The 23,855-nt window shown below is 43.5% G+C and overlaps 1 protein-coding gene across 10 annotated transcripts in view; it reads left to right on the forward strand.

Moving 5' to 3' along the window:
* Nucleotides 1–23,855, forward strand: part of celf6 (CUGBP Elav-like family member 6) — a 118,099-nt gene that overhangs the window by 68,225 nt on the left and 26,019 nt on the right. For 5 of the 10 annotated variants that reach the window (XR_006360816.1, XM_044031048.1, XM_044031046.1 and 2 more), the window contains exons 3-4: nucleotides 10,981–11,029; nucleotides 21,393–21,521. Coding sequence is in view for 9 of the 10 variants with exons in the window: in XM_044031048.1 (XP_043886983.1) it covers nucleotides 10,981–11,029; nucleotides 21,393–21,521 (178 nt within the window). In the remaining variant the exon portion in view is untranslated. The remainder of the gene's footprint in view (nucleotides 1–10,980; nucleotides 11,030–21,392; nucleotides 21,522–23,855) is intronic. The other 5 variants (XM_044031047.1, XM_044031053.1, XM_044031055.1 and 2 more) reach the window with 3 other exon arrangements.

The raw sequence follows: 23,855 nt of genomic DNA on the forward strand, positions 1-23,855 counted from the left end.
CAACTGTGAGTGTCACAAAAGATGCACTTTACAAGAAACTTCTCTTTTTAACATATTTCCAAAACAGTCTCTCCTTAAGATTCTGCATCCTGTTGCAGTGCAGCGTAGGTCTGACGGTTGCATGTAGTACGTATCTATGTTCAGTCAATTCAGTGATGATTGAACTGACGACACATATCGTGACAGTTGTAGACCCTAGAATACTTAACACTGTTCAACATATTGTTCCATCCTATGACAAACCCCTGCTTTCCCATTACAGTGTATGCATGTAAGAGTGTGCTCAGGCTTAAAGTTGAAAAAGACAAAGAGAGTTAAAACAAAAGGCAGTACATGTGAATTATATGTCAGGAAGCAGTATGCATATATTCCCTGACAAACAAGTAGGAGATTTTTATTCTAAATGTCAGGAGAGGAGGGTACAGTGTAGGCGTGTGTGAGACTGTCAGTCTGTACATTAGAGCTACACCACGCATTAGACTAGAACGTAATAGAAAACAACAGAATATAACACAGCAGAGTAGAAAAAAAATGTTACATTATAGAGTCGTGACACTTAATACATAATACATGCTAGAGCACATAAACACTGGAAACAATCGATCAAATAAAAGACAAAACCTCAGTCCCGTCGGTCTCTTTCTGACAGATTTACAGGCCAAAGCAGATGTTGTGATTTATACCGCATGCAAATGTGGTTGTACTAGATGCCACAAGAACCCTAAACAAAAAGGACACGGAAAGGTAAATAGCTAATTTTAGATGCATGGCTGTTGCAGCCAATCATTCAGCCTTCCTTTCCCTTAATAGTGGCCCATTTACACACTTGCAGTGCATCATCAGACCCCTGTCACCCTCCTCCCAGCACAGCACATTACTTAGTGTGTTTCTCTGTGACCCCCTGCTGTGTTGTCCCTCTTCTGCTGCTTTGTGTGTTTGTGTGTGTACATGGAAGATACAGTGCATCCTGGTGTTCGCCTCTGTATGCTAAGGCCTGTGTAAGCTGCAGTAATACTTCTTTACTGATAGCTCTGCTCACACACACACACACACACACACTGCAGCCCTTTACACTCCCCCGGTTTAATCTATTACCATTTTTTATGTGGCTCAAATATTCAGACCGTGTTAACCAATGCATCATTGTGAGGTGTAAAACTGCAAAAGCCAAAGGAATTATGGGCTTAAATAAATTATGTGATGTGATAGTGCAGGTTTTATGAGTTACAACTATTCTTTAAATTTAATACAAATAATAATAATAATAATAACAATGATAAAAGACAAGATTTCCCAGGAACCAAGAGTGGTGAAAGAAAGAAAGCCCACCATTAACTGCACATCTATCACAAGCTTTACAATCATCTCTCACACATAAGATGAACTGATAGTGTCATGTGGTGTGTGCTTTTCATCCTCCTTGCTTTAGCACCGGTGCCATCACTTCCCCCCGATGTCCTACTTGTGTTCCCCTAATGTATCGCAAATAATTTTCTATTGATTGTACTCATGCGCTGTGATGGCAAACATTATACCCGAGCACCCAACAACAACATGCACAATGATGTATCGTGCAATTGCAGTGTAATGTGTTTTACACATGGTCACTATACATCACCTGTGATGCTGCGTGAGTAGGTGAATTTGATCCCATTTGGCAGATGGATCCAATTGTCCTGGCTGATATTGGGTTGTGACAGAAAGCAATCAAATGGCAGGCTCATTGATGATGATGAGTTCTGTTCCATTGCGCTGAGATCCAGTCCAATTTCAAAAGCAAATTCAGCCATTCATCTTCCGAATAATTGTGGCACTTTATCAATTTCTCCCAGTCTTTTATCTATCACTTCGATTGATGTGATCATTTTCACAAACAGCCTTCTGTGCTAACAGTGTCTTGGAACACACTTAGGGGGCTGTGTGTGCACGCGCGAGTGTGTGAATGTGTGTCACTGCTACGATGCGTCTGAAGGCATCTCTGCACGAGCAACTCAGCTTGTGAGCAATGTGTGTGTGTGTGTGTGTGTGTGTGTGTGTGTGTGTGTGTGCAAGAAATGTGTGCACTCTTTGGCAAGTGAGCATGTATGTGCTTGGACACATTTGTGTTATTAGTAATAACTTAGATTTCTCATTACAGCAGTACATCTTCTGCCCTATTAGTATTATTATTATTTTATTTCTGTGTTCATTCTGCTGTGTAAATTTATGGCACCATTTAAATATGATAGTGTGTTTCATGGTTCTGCCGTCCATTACTTTTATTGAGCCAGTGTGTATTTGTGTGAATGTGGGCCAGTTTGTAAACATGTCGTTCGTGAGCATACAGTATGTACTCATCAGTATGTGTGTGTGTGTGTACATTACATTGTACATTAAACGCGTCAGCGTCAGTCAACTACAAAATCTTCAAATGTACCAAATCAGAAACAAGAGAATGAAATTCTCATAAAGTAACATACCCTTGTTTGTTTGAGGCACTTTGTATTGCACCGACCATTTTCAAATACCTTATTCTGTAAAAGACGTAAATATACACATTTAAGATATCGTTTAGCTGTTAAATGTGAAGGCAACACGCACATATCATATACATACTGTATACGAGACACCGTATCTCAAACACATGAACATCTTCATTAACTCAACACTGCCCACGTTATGTGTCAAACAAGTGCAGTGTTTGTCTAGTTGTCAGAGTCAGTTCCTGCTGTGATCACACCGAGAGTGATGATTTGTTTTGATCATACCGTTTTGACATGAATCGATGGTGATGTACCATTCGTGGGTTGTTTTTTTTGTATGTGTGTCTGCGTACACACTGGGCCTTCAGAGCCAGACTACCGAATGTTGTCATTGCCCACAGCAGAGCGAGTCAAGCTCCATTGTCCCCTTTGCTCCGCGCTCTATACGATTGCTCACCGCTGACTCCTCTCATCAGCATTGTGGTGCGTACGGGCCAGAGCGCAGGCCCGGCCAGCGGCGATATGAGAGGAGCAGAGTAGGATAAACACTCATAAATCTGATAGATGCATGGTGTTTGTCATTACATTCCACTTGTTATTATTATTCGCTCATTCCTCTTTATACTGTGAGCCGCTTTAGTTGTTTTCCTGGCCTGATTCAGGAGCATGTGTACTGTGGCTGTGTGGAGTGATAGATGCACCCAGGGACGCACTAGGTAATTCCTACTCCTGTTTTATTGTTTGGGTGCGGGGCTTGGATCGACAGCAGAGTGTGTATACTACAAACAGTGGGAGAATAAGTTGTTATATAGATGTGCAGGGATGTCCACGTCCAATTACAAGCTGCTACATGGAAAGTGAATTAAGTAGGCTACTTCATACGCTGCCATTAAGCCCCATCCATGTGTAAAAACTGAATACAACAAAACGTGTACATAATGGCTGTGATAATAATGCAAAATGAAAAGATATTTTTTGCCAGAATAACTTTCAAAGTCAATGTACTGCATGCTAAAATAGTGTATTAACAATTTAAAATGAAGAAAAACATTTGATTTAAAAAAACACTGTAGTTGTACATGAACACCAGATTCTGCTTGTTAAATTAAATGTCCAAAGACAGGCCAAAAAAAATGAAAACTATGTCCAGCCATTTTTCCAACTCTCCTCTATCACTGGCGGCAAAGGCGCTGATTCTCCAGCTTCCTGCAACAACGCAAGTGAAATGACCATAATAACCACATGTTAGCTTTCAGAAACCGCTGGAATTTTCCCGATAGCACAAACCGTGAAAGGGTTAATACACTATTTTACTTTTTTACCTCTATCATATATATATATATATATATATATATATATATAAAAATATACATATATTTTCTCCGGCTTCCTATTCCACCATTTCCTTCCTACCATTTTAAACACACACACACACAAATGTGTGCTAGTGAACACACAAACACGGCCCATGCATGGTGTCTCCACTGCCCGGGGTAAGCCAGACTAAGAGAGGGAGAGAGAGAGAGCAGCAGTCACCTCACAAGAGCAGACCTCATAAAACACCCTGTCACTTTGACTAATTTGTTAGTCTTGTCTCACTGTGTTGAAGCGTCTCCCCGCCCCCTCCACCCAATGCACCTCTACCACAACTTCCCCTGTCCTTCTTCAATGCACTGCCCATTGGTTGCAGTGATCTACACGGCAATCTATCTACAGTGAGTGGAAGAACAGAGGCTTTATGGAGCAGAGGATAGCTTGATGGCTCGATTTCTCATCCATTTTCTGTCTCTGTCTGCCACTGTCCCACCTCGAGAGGAGGCCTGCTGCGCACCAGTGGAGTAAAAATAAAAAAAGAGGAAGGGAGAGTAGGGCTATTATGAATGTAGGCTGCGTAGAGAGATGATAGTGATTTGGACCAAAAAAAAGGACAGCATGATAAAGATTGGTTCCGATGTTCAGCTGGGCCCCTACGGACCGAGCAATCATTGCTCGATTCAAAGAGACGCAACACAAAATTTAGGAAAAAAAGGAAAATAGGTCAAAACTTGGACACCAAAGTATCATACCAGGAAAAACTTTGCTAATTGCATCCACCCTCTTCTTTTCTCTTTTTGCTGCTGCCCCTTTCTTTTTCCAAACTGATCCAAAGTACCTAGTCTTTAAATAGGAGCTCGGGCTCAGAGCTAAAAATAGGTCGCATCTCACCACCAGCCGCCCTCAGCCGAGCTGTCAGCACCCCTTCTCCCTCTTCTTCTCCTCCTCACAGTGAGGCAGACACAGACCCCCTTCCTGTTTTGTTTTGGGAGGGAGACCGGCAGTGTGATCACTCCAAATCAAACCCATCCCTTTCAAGAAGCACACGGCAGCCTCGACCTCTCCTGACTCACTGGACTCACAGGAAAGGTGCCGTGAACATGTTCACCAATTTAAGAGAAAAACTCATGCCAGCTGCAGCAGTCATTTGGGCTGGTAGAGTGCAGGCTGTTGTGGATCAGAGAGTTTGCTTACCATTGAGGTAAAAACAAAAATAACTTAATAGATTTGTCTTATCAATACAGTTCAGTTGGGCTGGTGCGACACAGACAAAAGAAAAACAGACAAATAATCTCCTTATAATCACTCTCTAAAGTCAGCATTGACAAAAATGTCAATTTGACTCAATGAAGCAGTCAAATACTCTCTAATCCCCCAAAGACTCTGATGATAATAACAGAGGTAAGGGCACTTGCTGTGGTTTAGTCATGGTTAAAGGTCAGAATCTCCTTTGGAAAAGAGGTCCCTGTCTCAGCCGGCACCACTGTCTCTTCTTTATTGGCTCTTGAAGAAAAGTCAGTGTGCATTAAATATCTTTAATTGTGCTTAAAAGGCTGTAAATGGCATCAAAAGCTCCAATGAATTCACTGACGGCGCAACAGAATGATAATGAGAGGCATCAAACAAAAGATGGCCTATCAAAACTTGAAAACTAAATGGTATCAGATGTGTGGGATGAAATGAAGGAACAACAAAGCGGAGGAATAATGTTTTTTTTTTTTTCTGCGTTTAGTCATCTGTTCGAGCTGTGAGTGTCCACAGAAAGAAGAGACATGAAAGTTCACTGTTTGCACTACAAAATAGAAGTCTGAGCTTAACAGGTCTTCTGAGCGCTGCTGTAAATGCAACATTTACCTCAATCACAAACCAGCAGAGCAGAAACAATGGTCTTTAGAAACAAACACGCACAGAAAATTGTCCAAAGTCAAATGAGTATGTTTATTTTCTCGGACTTGAGCAGAGTAATGCTCCAGTTTTGGAAGTTAGAGCTTGGTTTTTACATTCGCATTGCAGACAAAAGTACGTGACTGAATAGAATATACTCAAGCAAAGACACTGTGACATTGTCTTGTTTAAGCGTAGCACAGAGTTACACTGCACATTTCCCTGTAAAACGCATCATTGTCTCTTTCACAATAAAACCCTGTTTTAGTGTCATGGTGAAAGTGATGATGACCAGACGTCAGATCAGTTGCCATTGGTGCCTAGTTTGCACGTGTGCCCCTCATCACTATGAAAAAAAAGAAAAACACTTTTTTTTTTTTAATGCAGACAAATTGACGTACACGCTTCCCTTCTTTTCATGAGTGATATTTTTCTCGCGCGACTATGATTGGCACAGCTGTTTAAAATATACAAGATGAGTAATGTGACTGGCTGAGAAGTTAATTATTCATCACCAAACCCTCCTATTAATACCTCACTTCACCCCGCACTATCGAGCCTGCATGCTCGCTGATGAACAAAAATAGCAGGTGGTGCGCCTGGATATGTCTTCATTGTGCATGATGTACAAACGATGATTCTTCCAAGGAATAATGTAAATCAAGACATAGCTTTTGCATAAACACCATTCATTTCATACGATATCCCAGTAGCTTGCTGAGTGACTTGACATTTACTGCACACTTTTTTGTGGGTTTACCCCGGTGCTCGCATTACTAAAAACCTACTCAGACAACCTCAGAATCATCCGTGAGTCTGTTTTTAGTTCTGTCTGGTGCACCAATGATCCAGACAGCTTCTGCAGACTGCACAGTGTGGAAGTGACGAGGGTGAAGAGTATCAGTGCTCACCCTTTTGTAGTGGGTTTTAAGAAAACACTTTTCTGTATTCAGTCTTGAGAGATAGCATTTCTCCCTGCAAAGCAAGGTCAAACACGGTCAGAGGCCAGCAGCATCCCTGTCTTCCTTCCCCTCCACTGCATTATATCAATCAGACACACCAGCAAATGGACTGACTAACTTGAATGCATGCACACGCAAACGCACACGCTCTGAACGTTGCGCACAAGTTGTCTTTTACTGGGAATTGTGAGCAAGTTCCTCTCTTCCACACTGTTGGCTCTCCGCCCGTCCGTGCCTTCAGCTGACTTTTATTCATCATAACAGAATAAAAAAAAAATATAGATTTGACCCTGGAGATTAGAACAAAGAAAAAAAATGAATGTATGGACATAAAGGAAGTAGAGCATGAAGCGGGGGGGAAATATCGAGAGGGAGAAAGTCAGTGAAAGAAACAAGAAAGACAGAAAAGGGGGACAGTCAGGAGAAAGAGAGATGGCCTCTCTAAGTGCAGCAGCACACAGGCACAGAGCTGAGAGAGCCTGGGCAAGACAGCATGAGCTGCCTATTTGTCAGCATTGATCAACCCATTAAGGGGCTGTGGTGGGAAGCATATTGGTTTTGGAGGCCAAAGGGGCAGAGAGAGACAAAGATAAAGCAAGACGGGGGTGGGTGGCGGGGTAGGGGTTGAACTCCTTTCAGCATCGGCAGCCACATGTCTACAGGATGAAAAAGCCTGTAGTCGTCCTCTCCAGCGTCTCCGCAGTTCATTTTGCGAGGCCCAATGGGAAGGTGGTAGATGTCATTTGTCTTACTGCGTCCCTGGAGGCCCCACTGTATGTTTTATCTTAGCTTACAATGCTAATAAGGAAGTATATAGCCTGTCAGACAGATATAGGGTGTCACTTGTCCTCTTCCTCAGTGTGTGCATGCACTTCTCTTCACAATGGGAGGGTGATGGTGGTGGTGGTGGCAGGTGGGTGGGTCCTGGCCCAAGGGGAAAGTGGCTCTGCAGTGGAAGCTGCCTCTTCGCCCAACCTCTGATGAATTCATATAATTAACTCTGTCTTGATCTGTTGGCTAATCCTGCACTCAGTAATAAGGGATTAAAATGTCACCTAAGCCACCTGCTGTTATTGAGCCTCAAGACTTTTTGTGCCTCTGTGTGTGTGTATGTACATGTGTGTGAGAGAATAAGAGAGTGTGAGAGAGAGAGAGAGAGAGAGAGAAAAAGGAGTTGATGAAAGTCAACATCAGACTACAGTACAATAAACTTCTGCGCTAAAAACATTCCCTCGGCTTGCTTGAGGAAATATGCAGCATAGACAGATATACAGTAGATAAACATAGCAGACATTTTAACTACCGACACATTTAAAGGTGTGTTACTCCCAGCTCTTTTGTCTGGCATCAAGCTGAACTAGTAACAGAGCACGTCATTTGGCAGGAAGATGGAGCAAAAGTTGCATCAGTCTTGCTCCAAAAACTCATTGTCAGAGTCACCAAAAAGGGGACTTGAAAGTGGGACATGCTGGAAGGTGGGAGTTAAGAAATCTTTCTCTTTTTTCTTTCCTCCCTCCCCGCTCACTATGACCTCCTTGGACCAAATAAAGAAAAAAAGGAAGAAAGAAAGAAATGAGTGCCAATTGGTTGGCAAACAGCCCACAGACCAACAGCCAGCTCACCTTGTCTGCCTGCCGGTCAGCTCCGTTTGGTTGCCTAGCAACCCCAAGCATACTTTTGGGTTGAACACTGACTCTTGCTGCTGTAGTGGCTCATGGGCTACTAATGAAGCCTCCTGACCACTCACTCGCGTTTAAGACCTGGAAGCTGAGTGATCACTGGGCAGGGATCTTGGGACTACCCTACCCTACATGAGCTGCTGCTTCTACAACACACACACACACACACACGGAGCACACCTTAACTTACTGCTTACAATGCTCAAACTGACCTTAATTCTCTCCAACACACACTGACTTCCATTAAGGATTCAGCTGAACCTCACCTTAGACACATAGAAGGCTGTCACCCAGATATTGTGTTAAAGTCTTAACAAAGATGAAATGATTGTAATAATAATACTAAGGTCCATGCTATAGTTCCTGATTGACACTAAAACACAACTTGACAGGTATTCTACATTCACCACATTCCACCAGAGCCTCGGGGAACCAAGCTGAGCTGCAATACAGGCAGTAGCTGAAACAGCTGGACTCACACTCCCCCTTGAGACCATGAGAACATTTCCCTTTTCAAAGCTTTTCTTTTTTTTAAGTTTGAAGGAAGTAAGTCACCTCTAACCATTTTGTGAAATATAACAGCTGAAGGAAATATGAAATGTTTATTCGGGGTGACTAGCAGTGCGTCAGCAAGTCAGTGTGTCTCCCACTGATGCTTCATGTCATCAGACGCCGGCAGCTACGGAAAGTAAAGCGTATATGACCTTTGTTTTTCCCACAGGCAGGAAGATGCCCATTCTAGTAAGGCAGCATCATAATATAAAACAACATTTGTAAACAACATGCTAGTTGACAGTATGTTTTTTGTCTCTTGCCCTCACTGTCTGAAAGCCCATGCCTCCTATAACAACAGTAGAGGAATAATATAACATTTGTTTTGTGTTTTTTTCCTGTTGCTGTGACTAAAATCAGATTTTTCTCCGGGCTCTGTGGACACAGAAATCCCATCATCAATTCAGATTTCCAAATCAGACTTGTGTTACTTCTGTATGTGGACCTAGAATGAAAACACTGTATGTCTTTAAAGTGGCTGTGACATGAGCGATTGTAATGATTGTAATTTATGCATCTTTTTTTTTACGTCATGTATGCACTGAGCTTTGTTGTCATGTACAGTACATGTAGCGGAGCAGCGGGGAATGTGTGCACGTGTGTGCTGGTTTAGAAGTCGCTTGCGTTTCATATGAAAGTTAGATGCAAGACACTCGTAGTGATGAATGTGAACCATCAAATCTGGTCTGCACTGAATAAGAAGTGGATCCAAATTGAACAAGGTGGCTGGTAATGTGAATACAGTCCAAGTGATGTGTGATGGGTGTACGGGGCTATTTGCATGTGTGCTACACCCCTGAATCTGTGTGTGTGTCCATCATCTCTAGCCACTTCAGTGTCACAGCAAACGGCTAGGCCAAGTCCTTAACATCCCCGAGGTATCACCATGTATGCGCTTGTCTATACATGTCCACCTCTCTTTGCTCTATATTTAGCCATGGCTCATGCGAATGTCAACTGCTGTCAAGTGCCTCGTAGACGGGGGGCCCCATACACACTGACTGATTTGAGGGGGCAGAACCGTGTGCCATTCACTGGCTCTCACATGGAGCTGTTGGTGTGGCCTAGTTAGAAAGATAAGCCCGCTATACCAACTGAATACAGAACAACACAATGCCGGATATGACCAATGTGTTAGCCTCAAAAAGCAAGGGTCTTCAAAGGTAACGCCCACCCATAGAGGTAGAGGGAATGTTATTCTTGTTTCAGATTAAGGAACGATATTGAGTGTTTCTCTGTTGCCACTGTCAAACTCCGGGAAGCAAGTAAAAAAATAAATAAACCATAGTCAAGGGAACAAAAAGAACCAGGGGAGTTTTATTCACGGCAGGCAGTTTTTAAAAGGGTTGTTTTATGGTGTCCTTTTGCCTTCACCTCACAATGAAATGGATCTTCAAAGGTTGTTTATCGATTCCCTACTGTTAACCTTTCATGAGCTGTTTCACAGCCATACGCTGTTTGGTGGCTCTCAATAGTTTCCAGGAGGAGGAGGAGGAGGAGGAGGAGGAGGAGGAGGCCAGTACAGGGTGGGGTTGGCTGACCATACCAGTGATATTCATCGCAGGTTTACAAAGGGCTTCTGGGTAGAGAGAGGAGGAAGGGATGGAGGCACATAAAGAGGGATTGCTGTGGGTCAGGGATGAGAAGAATAAAGCCGGTGACTGGGAGTCTGGAGCCGGGAGGGGACAGGAAGAGCAAGGGCCAGCCAGAAAGGACCTTCCCCTGTGGGGCTGGGAGTGGCTGATGTAATGGCATTAATCTCCACGTGCCATCTGACGACCAGTGTGGCTCCGTCATTGAAAAGTGCTAATTCTGCTGAACTGTGAGGGGAATTCAGGCATCTCAAGAGTCAGTGCCCTGGCTTAATTAAACACTTTGGCATACAGAACATGCACATATTTTTCATTTTTACAACACTGTCACTGGTTGATTTTTGTGTTTAGTCCACAGAGCTGGGAAAAACGTTTTCGCCAGGAACACTGCCACATTTCACTGTCTCTCTTCCAACTTTTACCCATTGCAGGAGTTGCTCCTATGGTTGCGTACTAACCAGGGATTTCCCTTCTCTGTTTTCTTTTTTCTCTTCGCTACTTCTCTCCATCTCTCTCTCTCTCTCTCTCTCTGCAGATGAACCGGCCCATCCAGGTGAAGCCGGCTGACAGCGAAGGACGAGGAGGTAATTAACCTTCTCCTGGTCTCTGTTATGCACCCACCTTAAAACACAGACACACACACACACACACACCCAAAAACACAAAACATAGACTGGACTAGCACACATACAATCCTTAATATTCTGCTCTCACTGGAGACACACTGGGAGTTACTAGAGTTGCCTGTAATATAGGTCACTTGCTTCTATTGACTTCCCATCTGTGCCAGCAGAGGGGCTGTCTCAGGTTCACAGTCACTGAGAGCAGTTCAAAGACAAGGCCGAGACATGGAGAGAAGGAGACAGAGAGGATGGACAAGAATGTGGAAGGAAGTCACAAACGCACACACACACACACACACACACAGACAGATTAGTATAAACACAAACAAATAGAAATACTGTCAATTTGACTAAATGTATCACTTTATTATTCTCTATGTGAAGGAAAGACGCAAAAACAAGACAGAAGAAAGACAGTTCAAGTCTCCCAAAGTGTGACATGATTTATGGAACTTGACAGTGCAATGTGTTTTGTTTTTGTCTAGAAATCTACACACCTAGATGGCAACCAATCGGCCTCTCGCTACCAATCTATGTATCAGCTTCATTTATTGTCCTGCCACATGACAACACTTGGATTACATTACATATAGTAAGGTACACCTTGCTGCACAAACTGAAACTTAAAAAGATTTGGTGTGAGTCAGTGTTTTGGTGTTACGACTTTACAAAGTAAATGAGATCATTTATTGCTATAGGCATGAGATTAACGGGAGTCTAGGTGAAGCTGAATCGCATCGGTGTTTCGACCACGCAGAAATGGTGACTTGGGAGCCCTGGAATACTAATCTTTGAAATAGCGTCTCAGAATATCAAAATCTCACAACCAATAAGCTACTTTAGGAAGACGATGGTGTCATAATCCCACCTCTCTACGCTTGCATTCCCTGTCCCTCATCTTCGTTGTTGTCGTCGTCGTCCTCTTCTTGTGTTAGGAGATTGTTTGGTTCTACTTTCTTTCCTTGGTCACCCTGGCTTGGTTCATTCTGTCTCGGTTTCTCTGATTGTATACATTCTAATGTATACATTTCTTCTCCCGTTTTGGTGTATCAGCGTTACTGCACCACGTACATGCCTGGCATATGTACTACAGTCATTTTGGGAGGGTTTGGTGCGGATGAAGACGTTTCCTGAAATGACGCCATGTTTACGGAAAACGTTTTCAAAGACTGTTTAGTTTTGACTCCGATTCTGATTCTCCAGTACTGCCTCCTCCCTCCATCTTTAGTCTGTCCGGCACGGTGATTGACTACATCATTCAGAAGCCATTTGTGCCTGACACCACTGAGGTTAATGCAGATTAAGCCAGTTAAAGATTTACATGGTTGGAATTTGATCTAATTGGACCGGTCTGTGTCTGTGGTGATTTAGACTGCCTAGGTCAGATGAGAGTGAGCCACTTTGCTGATTTATGTTATCAAGTGTGAATCAGATGGCCCATTTCTAGTGCCACACACGCCCCAATGTAGATCTTGTTTTTTTGTCATGGCAGTACTTTAATTAACGGCCATCTGAAAACAGGCAAAGTCTGACCAACAAGGCCTGGGCAAAAGCCAATCGACATTCTCGCCATGATAAATTGGATCTCTGGGCTTAAGAGAGGAGGATGGATGGGTCCCAATATCAATTACTAGCCCTTTTTCAGCAAAAAGAGAAGGACGATGGACAGGCAGTGCGAATGAAATACAGAGGGCTCTTAGGCTGGCACAGCCCCTGCTTGTCTGTCAGATGAACTTTCTATATGGGAGGACAGGATGGGACACAGCACAGAATGAAATAAGACCAAGCAGACAGGCCCCAACAGAGATATTGAGCGTTAATGGCAACAGGAAGTCAGTCGACAGGCCAGGGAAGTAAACCACAGTCGCAGCTGACAATGAAATGAGATTTACTATGAAGGCCTGTGGTTAAAGGAAAATACACAGCCCAGCGAGGACTGAATAAAAGAGAGAACGTTTCCAGCGGATTCATCCGAGGAAGGATGCAGACCAGTCAGGTGCACCAATCCCAGTGGGGCCTCTAGATTGTCAAACCTGGAGTTGAACTGGGACATTTGCACCTCCGCATTTATCACTACCAAGACATCAGCAATTATCTGTCATAGGAACTTGTGCTGGGGTCTCAATTATGTGCCTGCAAAGGCATTAGGGCCCATTACTCCACTATGAGACTCCAATAGCCCTTCTTTTGTTCACTGTACCTTAGAGACATCATCTCCCTGGGGGGATATACGAGTGTCAGGAGAAAAAGTAAAACCAGAGCTCAGCAAATGACTAAGGAGGCCTGGCGCCGCACAATCCTGGCGCTCAGTGGCCATTGTGTATCACAGAGCTGATTCTCTGGTGGTCTACTTCAAGACTCATGTTTTATTTAATTTGTTTCCTCAGATTATCTAGAGAAAATAGAGCATAGACAGAGCGCTTCACAGTCTTTAAATATATGTTTTGTTCCTTGAGTCAGTCAACGTCTTCCCTGCAAAGTCCGCATTTATCTGAGGTGCTGAACACCATTTTTCTGCCCAATTCCATCAAACCATGACTTAGACAAAATGAGTCATGGGCTCATCACTGCCCTGAGGTCAGACCAGGAGCAGACAACCGCCTGTATATAAAAATGGATGTAGTCTTCAAGTTTTAAAAGTCAAGCCCAAGAACTAGGATGGATCTGGCAGTCGGCCACCAGGGGCGACTCCACTGGTTCTAAAAAGAACTCAGTTTGAATGAAGGTCTATGGGACAATGAGCCTTCTTCTCTTGATTTATAATGGCAGTAAACATTTTCCCTGAGGAGGTAATGGTCTCAATTGATAGTTTCAGGTCCTCTGCAATAGTACATGATGTCAGTTTTCTAAATTACTTTTCCATTGAGAAGAAAATAGATGGCAAAGAATGGAACATATGTTTTATTTATTTTTTAATTTAACCTTTATATAACCAGGAAAATCCCATTAAGAACATTTATCTTGCTTCTCATTAAGAAGGAGATTAAGAAGCTTTTTTCCAAGGGAGTCTCAGGGAAATACTCAGTTAAAACACAAGCACGAAGTCGTATTCAAAGGTTGAAGATTGAATTTACGAGCAGATTATGAAAAACAAGTACATGATGTGCAGTCAGCCTCAAGAACTCTCAGTCTGAGTGGGGACCAGGACGTCTTACAGCTGGTATCGTCCAATAGGTGCCCAGTTACAGGTGATGGTGCCAGTCAAATTGCAAATCTCAAAAACGGAGTTTGTCTTGTAACCGGAAAACAACATCTTTTTAATAAAGTCTATGGAGTGGGCACGATACTAAAGTATATACACTCATGAAAGCTTGCTTAAATCCAAAAAAAGGCCAGAAATTAGGAAAAACAGACACCTCGTCCTTTCATCCTTTGTTCCTCTTCCCCTTCTTTGTCTCCTTGGTACTGCAGTGCAAAAGGAGAGATGAAGCGAGTGATAGAGAAAGAGTGGGGATTCAGTGGAGGGTCCGAGGAGGAATGAAAGTGTGTGAGAGATAGAACACAAGAAAGAGCAAGAGTGGAAGAGACGACAGGATGAGAAAGTTAACGGAGGGTGATGGAGGCAGCTGAGTGAATCTCAGCAGTAAATCACCTCAGAGCCGCCCCGTTCCTATCTCCTCCCAGCCTCGCCAGGATTTTTTTCCCCCTGACCTTGTCTGCCACTGTGTCTGTGAAGAAAAGATGGGGCCAGATTATCTATGATTGGAGATGGGCATTATCTAAACACAATCTTAGAGCCAGGTCCCACTCTTCTAGTGACTGCTGTGAGACTGGAGACCACACTGATGAGAACAGAGATGATGGGTGAGCCCGCAACACCCCCTCTCCCTTTATTAACTCTGATAAGATGGTTTCAGCACTTTCTCGAATAGCCCGGTGACCGCCATCAACATTGACTATTTCACAAAGTGTCACTCACAGTGCATTTGTCCACACTTTTCATAGTCCACTTGTTTATTAGCATCTCCATTTTGTTTTGTTTTTGTCCCTGTGGATTCCCATACAGTGCCAGCAGCATTGCAGTGCATGCATTTGAAAGTCAGCAGCCCGGTGTGAGTCTTTTTAATATCTTGTCCGTGCCTTTTGTCTGTCTGGCTGAGGGGAGTCATTGTGAATGGGTCATGTTTGTCCTTGCCAACCTGCTGCTCTTCAGAAGGTTGACCCCGGGCGGGCAGCGGAGAGATTGACAGGACCTTATAATGTCGTGCACTGTGCTGTCATGCCCCACCCCAGCAGGTAGGGAAGAGTGAATGCTGCTGGCTGGTTCAGTCTGGCAGGCCACAGGGGAGGGACTGTCTGGAGGCACCTCACACCCACAGAGGAGCACGCTCCACTTTACATGTAAATGAAGCCAAAAGATCCCTCTGTGCCTCTGGACACGGTCATGCAATGCTCTGAATAGTCAAGAGGAACCCTGGCAGTGGTTGATATATGTGTGATGAGAAATACAACCGAGACTGGAGACACATGGCCAGACAGACGAATACAAGGCTTTCTAACACTTACAAATGCAGCGTATTAACCTTGTGTGAAAAGGCGTTAATTTAAATGTCTTTTTGTTTGCATAAGAGAAAAAACACGCAAACATTTTGGACAGAGACCACAACAGGAAATATCTTCACATGTTCCCTCAGTTGTTCTGTGTTTTTGATGCATATCAAACGATTTACAGCTCCCCTCTCGTTCCCTGGAGTAAATGGATGTGATGGCTCTGGAGATATGAGTAATGCATTTACAAACACAAAGACTGTGTTCTTTCATTGTCCCTGATGCCCTGACAATATGAATGTTTGTTCTCTTCTGATTGTTTCATCTACTAACTCACTCACTCACTCACTATGTTGGATAATCCACTCGCATCAGATTGGGACCAGCAGTAGAAAGTAGTAATGTGGGGTTGCGCAGCATTTTCACAGGGATGGGGTCTAATTACTTCGGTTAGCTGGACAGGAACAAAACATGAGTCAGATGTAGAATGGAGCTTCTTAAGTAGGTGAATAGCGAAGTGTAAATGCTGAAAAGGAACACTTGTGGGGGTTGAGGAAAAACAGCTGTACAGAAATACACCCCGTGTCTCTTGTTTTACAATGATCTCACTACATTATTTTAACACTCGCTACATTAACCTCAACACTGCATATTAACACCAAATTATACATTATTCAATTAAGTTTGGGTATTTCTCAATTCTAAAATTACACCAGAAATCAGAAAGAAAATTGACTTGCTGCACTGAACAAGGAACTGTTGTATTTCACCCACCTCAATGGTTCAGTGCTTCTTGGATTCTGTTTCTAAGAAAAGAAAGTTACATTAATGCTAACACATATTTTATTCTAAGTAACATGGAAACAACTAGGAAATTCAGCCAACTAGGAAAGTGAGCTGTGGCAACCTCCATCTGCAGCAGGAGATACAGAGTTCCTTTCCTGATTACACTGCTGATCATTCAATTGCTCGACTATCCACTGACGTTGTTAATAGCAGCACTCATGGTGTTAAGTACATCTTCAACATCACTTTTGAAATGCTGTGTCGGCTGAAGGCATCAACCATATGGGCATCCTATCGTTGGACCAGTTCCCGTGCTGCAAGGAATGATGGTAGCCATATTTCTGATGGTGACCCATAGTTGGCACAATGTGAGACATAGTGTACAGAACTATATGCTGCATCAGAGACGTCTTTGGAGATAAACACGTTACATTTTCTACATGTTCTTTCCTTCTCTATTTTTAAGGCCATATATCATTCTTCATGTATGTAATGTGGACACTTTCCTGTCATTCTTATCGTTCATTGCATTGCATTTGTTCTGTCAAATCATTTAGTTTTTCGAAGTGATAGCTTGGCAAATTTGTCAATCTGTTAGCTTCAATTCATTGTTCTCAGAAAATGTGCGTGTGGGTTTTCTTCAGGTTCCGGTTTCCTCCCACAGTCCAAAGACATTATTAGGCAAGTTGGACAAATTGACCGTAGGCGTGAGTGTGAGAGGGGATGGTTGTTGTTGTGTGTCCCTGCGATGGACTGGCGATCTGTCCAGGGTGTACCCCTCCTATCGCCCTGTGTCAGCTGAGATTAGAACAGCACCCCCGCCGCGACCCTCATGTGGAGGATACAGCGGTAGAAGATGGATGGATGGATAATATAGTGTCCAACATGTGATTATTTCTTGGATATTATATTGTTTCTCTCACATGGAAAAGTCTAATGGTCTATATCTCAAAAGCTTAGTCTAAAAGCAGATAGCACTGTTTGATTCCAGTCATGTACCCTTCATCATCTACTATGTTTTCCAATGAGAAATTAGATGAAAAATGAATAGTGTAACTGAATAATATAAGGCCATTCACAACATTTTGTAAAGCTAGTCTGCAGAGTCTCTCAGGCACCAGTGCCCCCAATGTCAGGCTTTTCTAATGAGACGCACAACTTCTCTGTTGTGCTGCCTGGAACATTACTCTGCATTTGAAATGCACCCAGTGGCCTAGCAGGCATCTTTTATCGTTGGATGCAGCTGTCCATGCTTTCTGAGCACTTACTACTACTACCAAGCTTCCCTGACTACTGCCAGTGGCACAAAGTAATAGAATCAAGGAAAAATACGCAAGTAAAAAGAAAAAAAGAAATATTTACCCCGATGCAGGTGAATAGGAGTTATAGTTGAAAGAGAATATTCCCATTATTGGAAAACAAAAGTAAAAGTAGACTTCACAGCAACTAATTCCATGCCTGGAGAGAAACAGCAGGCTGAGTGGTGACTATGAAGGATAAAGAGAAAGTTACAGAGGCAGTTATAGATAGACAAAAAGAGAAAACTGCAGGAAAAGTGCACTATATATGCATATACTGCAGCTTGAAACACAAGTACCACTTTATTCCAGGGAGAGATGCATCAAACTTGACAGCATATGGCGTCTGTGCAAAATCCATTAATTTTTAATATACCGGGCACTGAAATGAAAAGGCTTCCTGAGACAAGCAATTGTCAGATGTCAGTAGTGTTTTGATAACTTTTTTTGATCTCCTTTTTTATTTGCATTTATAAAATGGGGCTGTCCACATGCCACCTCAGTTTGGACATGGCTAGAGACTGACATGGAACCATTTTCCACTTGATTGCTCCCACCTTCAGGCAGGAGATGAAAACACTGGGGGGAAACAAAAAAGACGAGTATAATGACGGTGTGTCTGTGGGAGGAAGTAAGAGGGTATGGGCCAAAACCTGCTCCAAAACTTTGTGTCTTTAATGTGTTGTCCTAAAACCAATTCAAACAGCGTAGAATAGCAGAGATCAAGATACGGAAAAAAAAAGGTGCACACACACAGATTATTGAATACCCACATCCAACAGACTGCTCAATAAGGTTAGTCATACTTCTGTATTCACAGTCACTTCTATAGGAAGACTCCCCCCCCTCCCCCACTAAATGCAAATACATGAATACACAAGAAGGGACCATTCTTTTTTCCTCCACGTCCCACTTTTAATGGATAGCTCTGTGGGGTCGTGGAGTCATCTTGTACAGGGGGTGCATTACAAGATATTTATTAATATTCATAAAATGCCAATTTAATGCTAGCAAGTGGCCATAGGAGATGAGCGGGAACTTGCAAAATCCAATAAGAGCTACTTTGGAGACAGGTGCAAAGTGGACTAATTAATAGCAATCTATACTCTGGCCAGGGCTTGCAGTTGGCCAACTGAGACACTCTTAGGTCAGGCAATGAAAAGATATCAGCTCCAAATTCATTTTCTCACTGTGGCTTTCCCAAAGGAAGGCTTGGAAGTACACTCACACTTCCTTTTAATTCCTTCACTGGGGTGTAATTTATTTTTGCATTTGCCAGCACATTTGAAAAGTTCATTACCTCACTCATGGCTTGTTAATTAGCCTTGTAAAGCCGCCATTAGATCTCCTCGGGCCAGGACCGAGATGAGACTTTTGTCCCAAAACATTAACACACTGCAGGAGGCCTGTAAAAGTGCACTCTGGACATTTAAGGTGCAACAGTGACACCTCGGTGGGACAGAAAAAAAAAAAGAAAACTGAAAGATGGAGGGGGCCATCATGGAACATCCACATGCTGTATTGGCTGCTGCCAGTTTCACCTCTGCTGGCACACACAGGGGTCAGGCTCATTTCTCTTACAACACCTGTTCAGGGCTGACTTTATAGCTACTCAACTCATCCACTGATGTCCAATATCCAGCTTGATATCTATCCTCCTGTCAGCCTTAGCTAAATCCCAGTCGACAGTGTGCTGAAAGTGGCCGACTCTGTGGCGATCTCCTCGTGGTCCTCACTGACTTTCAACCCGAAGCTCCAAAGGAGGAGGAGGTATAATGAGCAGTAGCATTGGGCTCAGCTGGTGGGTTTCACAAGTACTGCTGTGTGAGGTGTCACAACAGGAACATGAACTGACACCACAGCCACAGCACCAGCGGTAGAGACCAGACAGCATGGCCTTATTGATTATGCAGGTGCTCATTTATGTGGCCAAGTGAGTAGCGGGCACGTGTCCTATTTGAACTTCACAGCAGTGGAACAGGATTCCATGTCCCCACTGCAAAAAGGAAGCCCTGCTGCTTTATTTTTAGAACAACTGCGTCTAATGGGGCCTGGCAGGTACAGGAGGCGTCACATCTGTCGAGGCCCAGGTGATGCTCTTGCCCCTCCCCTCCTCTCTGCTCCTCACCCGCTCCTGACTAGTCAAATGACTCACGCTAAAGATCAACAGTGTCATTTCCAATGAAATCTTCCTCCTCTTTCTGCCACTTTCCATCATTCTGGCGATGAGTTCTTGCTAGTAGCCATCTCATCCCACAACAGTGCAGAAGAGGGAATGCATAATGTAAAAGATGTTAAGGAGATGAATACTCTGTCTTGTGCTAGGCCACCAGGAAGATTAATTGGAAAAATCTGGCTTTCTGACTTGCCAAATAGTAATGCTATGGAGCCCATATATCTGAGCCTGAGTGCCCCCCTCTGATGCTTAGGAAGCAGCTACGACAGGAAGCAGTGGCGGAGATACTGGTGTAGATAGATCTGCCCTTCAAACTTAATGAAGAGCAACTCTGCAAATTTCACTCCAGCTAAATCTCGATCGGGAAATTGGGAAACGTGAGTCAGCCTAGAATTTAAAGTCGCACAAGATTTAGTCAACACATAATGCTTTTCATACTTTATTACTTTTCCTTGACCGCTTACAATGACCTTAAAGATCACAGGATGTAGTCCTTATATTCAACAGCAGTAATTCACTTATGTATTATACTTTATTATGTCCCTTAAATAGATCTCATAGCCAAGTGTTTTTTTCTATATTTGACACAACAATATGTCATTTATTCACACTTCAAAAGTAAGCAAACCAATCAAACCTACCTACTGTGATGCCGTGTGATTCTGCGGCATGATGACTTTGCAATGATCAGTACTGACAATATCTGGCACTGGGTTGAGAAGGAAGTTGGTTAGGGTTACTTGGAGTACAAAAATAAATTGTGTACACCCTTTACTTTAAAAACAACACATAACAACAACACAACGCAGAGTTTTTCATCTACAGAGCTTTGACTGATAATTACCCACAACACCAAATTACTTGTTCACTGACTTTATCTTACTCACAATCATACATACTGAAGAAATACGAAAGCCCTAAACTTTCCATGTTTATATAAAGTGCAGCATAAGGGCAAGCCAATATATACTGGCTAAGGTGATGTCGAGTTGTGTTACTTACTTCATCTTTATCTTCTGAAAGACTTTGCTGACATTTTAAAACTCCATTAGATATATTCACTTCCCAGCAGCAAGCACCTCTGACACAGAGTTTACTGTTTATTTACTGTGCTTCCGACTGCATTGGTAATGAGAAAATATAACGCCAATGCTCTGCATGTTCTCTCTCATCTCAGCGATTTAAGCATTGAAACAATCAGTTTGTCAACCTGGGCAAAATATCGCTGCTCCCGTTCTACCTTTACCTGAAAATAATAGCTCTGAAAACATCATCAGTACCATTAATTACTGTGGCACGATCTAAAAAAAGCTCACTCTAAATGGAAACATGTCTCACCCTCATACAAGCACGGGGTGGCACGCCACACAACAGTTAGATCATCATCAACAACAACAACAACAACAGTGGCAGCAGCAGGTTCAACACAGCAATCAGCTGCAATAAAAGAGGGAGAGGGCGGTGTTGAGTTGCACGGGTTCCTCTCACTTCAGCAGAACGGTGCCATCAGCTGTAGCATTTGTCTGTTCTCTCCTCTCTTCCTCCCCCCCCACCCCCCAACCCCCCCCCTATCCAGAAGACAGGAAGCTGTTTGTGGGAATGCTCGGCAAGCAGCAGAGCGAGGACGACGTCCGGCGGCTGTTCGAGACCTTCGGTCAGATCGAGGAGTGCACCGTCCTGCGAGGGCCTGATGGGGCCAGTAAGGGTCAGAGCCCACACTCCTCCCACTCTCCCACCTGTTGCCCTGTCTGTCCCTCTTCATTCCTACCTGTCCGTCCGTCCGTCTGTCTGTCTGTGCATGTGCCGTCTCTCCTCCCCTTTCCCCTCTTAAGATTCTTAAATAAGCTTCACCTGCCGTGCACTCATTGACATCAACTGCAACCCACTCCACTCTTCGCAGTAACTCCGCCTCCCCTTCAGCTATACAATTTTCTTTCTTCAGCACCACTTACCGTATGTGTCTCACTTGCATTTCTTTCATACCTCATTGTCACTGCGCTCCGACACCTTCTCCTGCCAACTCCCTTTTTCGCACTACTTCCTTTATGTCCCTTCCCCTTTTTGTTCACACGCTTTACCACTCACACCTTTTTTCCCTTCCTCTCCCTTCCAAACTTCTTTTACAGTATGCCGTCTCTTCATCACAGCAGCTCATATCTCCCTGGGCTTGTTTTGAACAAATACATCATAAAACACCTCGTCTTTCTGCTCACCCTCTCCTCCTCCTCCTCCTCCTCTTCCTGTGATCTGAAAATGGGTGTAATCATGTTTGTTTCCCACATTCCTGTCATCCCTCCCCTGAGACACCATTGGACAATAATGGTCCCCTGTAAATAAAGCAGCCAGGTTCTGGCTTTCTGTTGCCGTCACTGGGTTTAGGAATAGCTTACACGTTTATGTGCTCGTGTGCTACTTAGCATGTGGAGCGTGGTCAGATTAAAGATGGTTGTCAGAACGTGTGATACAGGTGGGCATGTGAGAGACTCTGAAATAATCTTTTGATGGATCCCATGTCTTGCATCCATATTTGGTGTGAGAAGGCCAATGATATTTCTCGAAACCTAATCATTCTTTGTCTCTGTTGACAATGATTTATTCCCCTATGTGAAGCACATGAATGTGTGAGGAGAATGTGAGGGAGGGTGAGGAAAAGGCATCGGTTGAGCCCTCCGAGTATATGAAAGAGTAACGCTGGCTTTACTGAACCACACCTATCTGTGTCTGCATCTGCTCCTTTCACTGCTAATCCAGGGTGTATTGCTCTGCGTCACCCCACCGGCCCACCACCTGCCTTGCTCCCTGGCTTGTTTCCTGTTTCACTGTGACGCTCTGCCTCTCCCGCTCCTCGCCTTCCTGTCTGCTCAGATGCCTCACGCCGACTGACGGCACATAGAACGAAATAAGGCCAGGCCAGGGCTGCTGCTGTTTCAGAGAGAAACCAGTTTCCGACTCATTCGCACTCTCACTCCTTTTCACCTTCCTCCGCCCAACTCGCAAACACGTTTTCTTGCTCCTGTCTTCACATGCCATTACTTCTTCTGTTGGTCTTTGTCTTTTTTTCTTTTTTTTTCGTATCAGTGGCTTGATCGCTCACTTTTCGGCAAATCTGCACCAATGAATGCTTTCACGAGACAAAGGTCTCATACAGTACACAGATCTGGTCCTATCACGCAAAGGTGCAACAGTTCTATACAGTCATTATGGGATGTTACAGCAAATTATTTTGCCAGCAATCTCACTTGGGGATGGGGTCTCTGTAATTTGAATGAGACAGACCTTGAAATTGACAGCGCTATCTGTTGCATGATAGAGGCTTTGTCCCATGTTGATGTAAATTTATGCAACTCGGAGCTTTTCAGCGCCCCCTCTTCACCCAATAAAAAGGGCCAAGAAGTTTAACATCCATCTCTCTATGCCGTCGCTCCTCAAAGTACTTTCAAAGTGCAGCGCTTGCTGCCAGAGTTGAATAGAGCCTCAAGTTGTCAGGAATAATAGAGAGATGGCTTTTAGGTCTATAATTAAGTTGTGTTACAAATGTCATCCATCCAGTGGGATGGAATTCATGCATACATATTATTACCCCGGGAATTCAAAAGGCAGCGTAGAGTCTCTCGCTTGAAAGCAATACAACCCCCCCACCCCCCCCCCCAATACATTCTGAGCCATCAAATTCAAAAACTCAATATGTGCACTATAATTTATGAGGCTGTATCACTTTCACTTCTTTTGAGATGTTTTGCTCGGTGTCCCTTACTTTTTTTTTATTATTATTTTAGGTCAGGAGAATCAAGGCTCGAGCGTTGTTTCTTTGAGGACATTTTATGCTCGGCATGACACGGTCATTGATGGTGTGCGCCAAAGCCCTGCAGTTTTGAATGTCTCTCTGTTTGGGTTGAGCTGCCAAGGTCAATGGGACCCTGGCACAATATCCAATAGCCTTGCCAGTTAACTAACAGCAAGTTATCTTGCTTCACAAAAGCAAAAGGCTTTTGTGAGAACAAATCGCTGCTCATTATTTCAACTAAACACATTTGTTCCT

This window comes from Solea senegalensis, linkage group LG7 (genome assembly GCF_019176455.1).
Source record: "Solea senegalensis isolate Sse05_10M linkage group LG7, IFAPA_SoseM_1, whole genome shotgun sequence".
In the NCBI taxonomy this organism is placed as follows: Eukaryota; Metazoa; Chordata; class Actinopteri; order Pleuronectiformes; family Soleidae; genus Solea; species Solea senegalensis.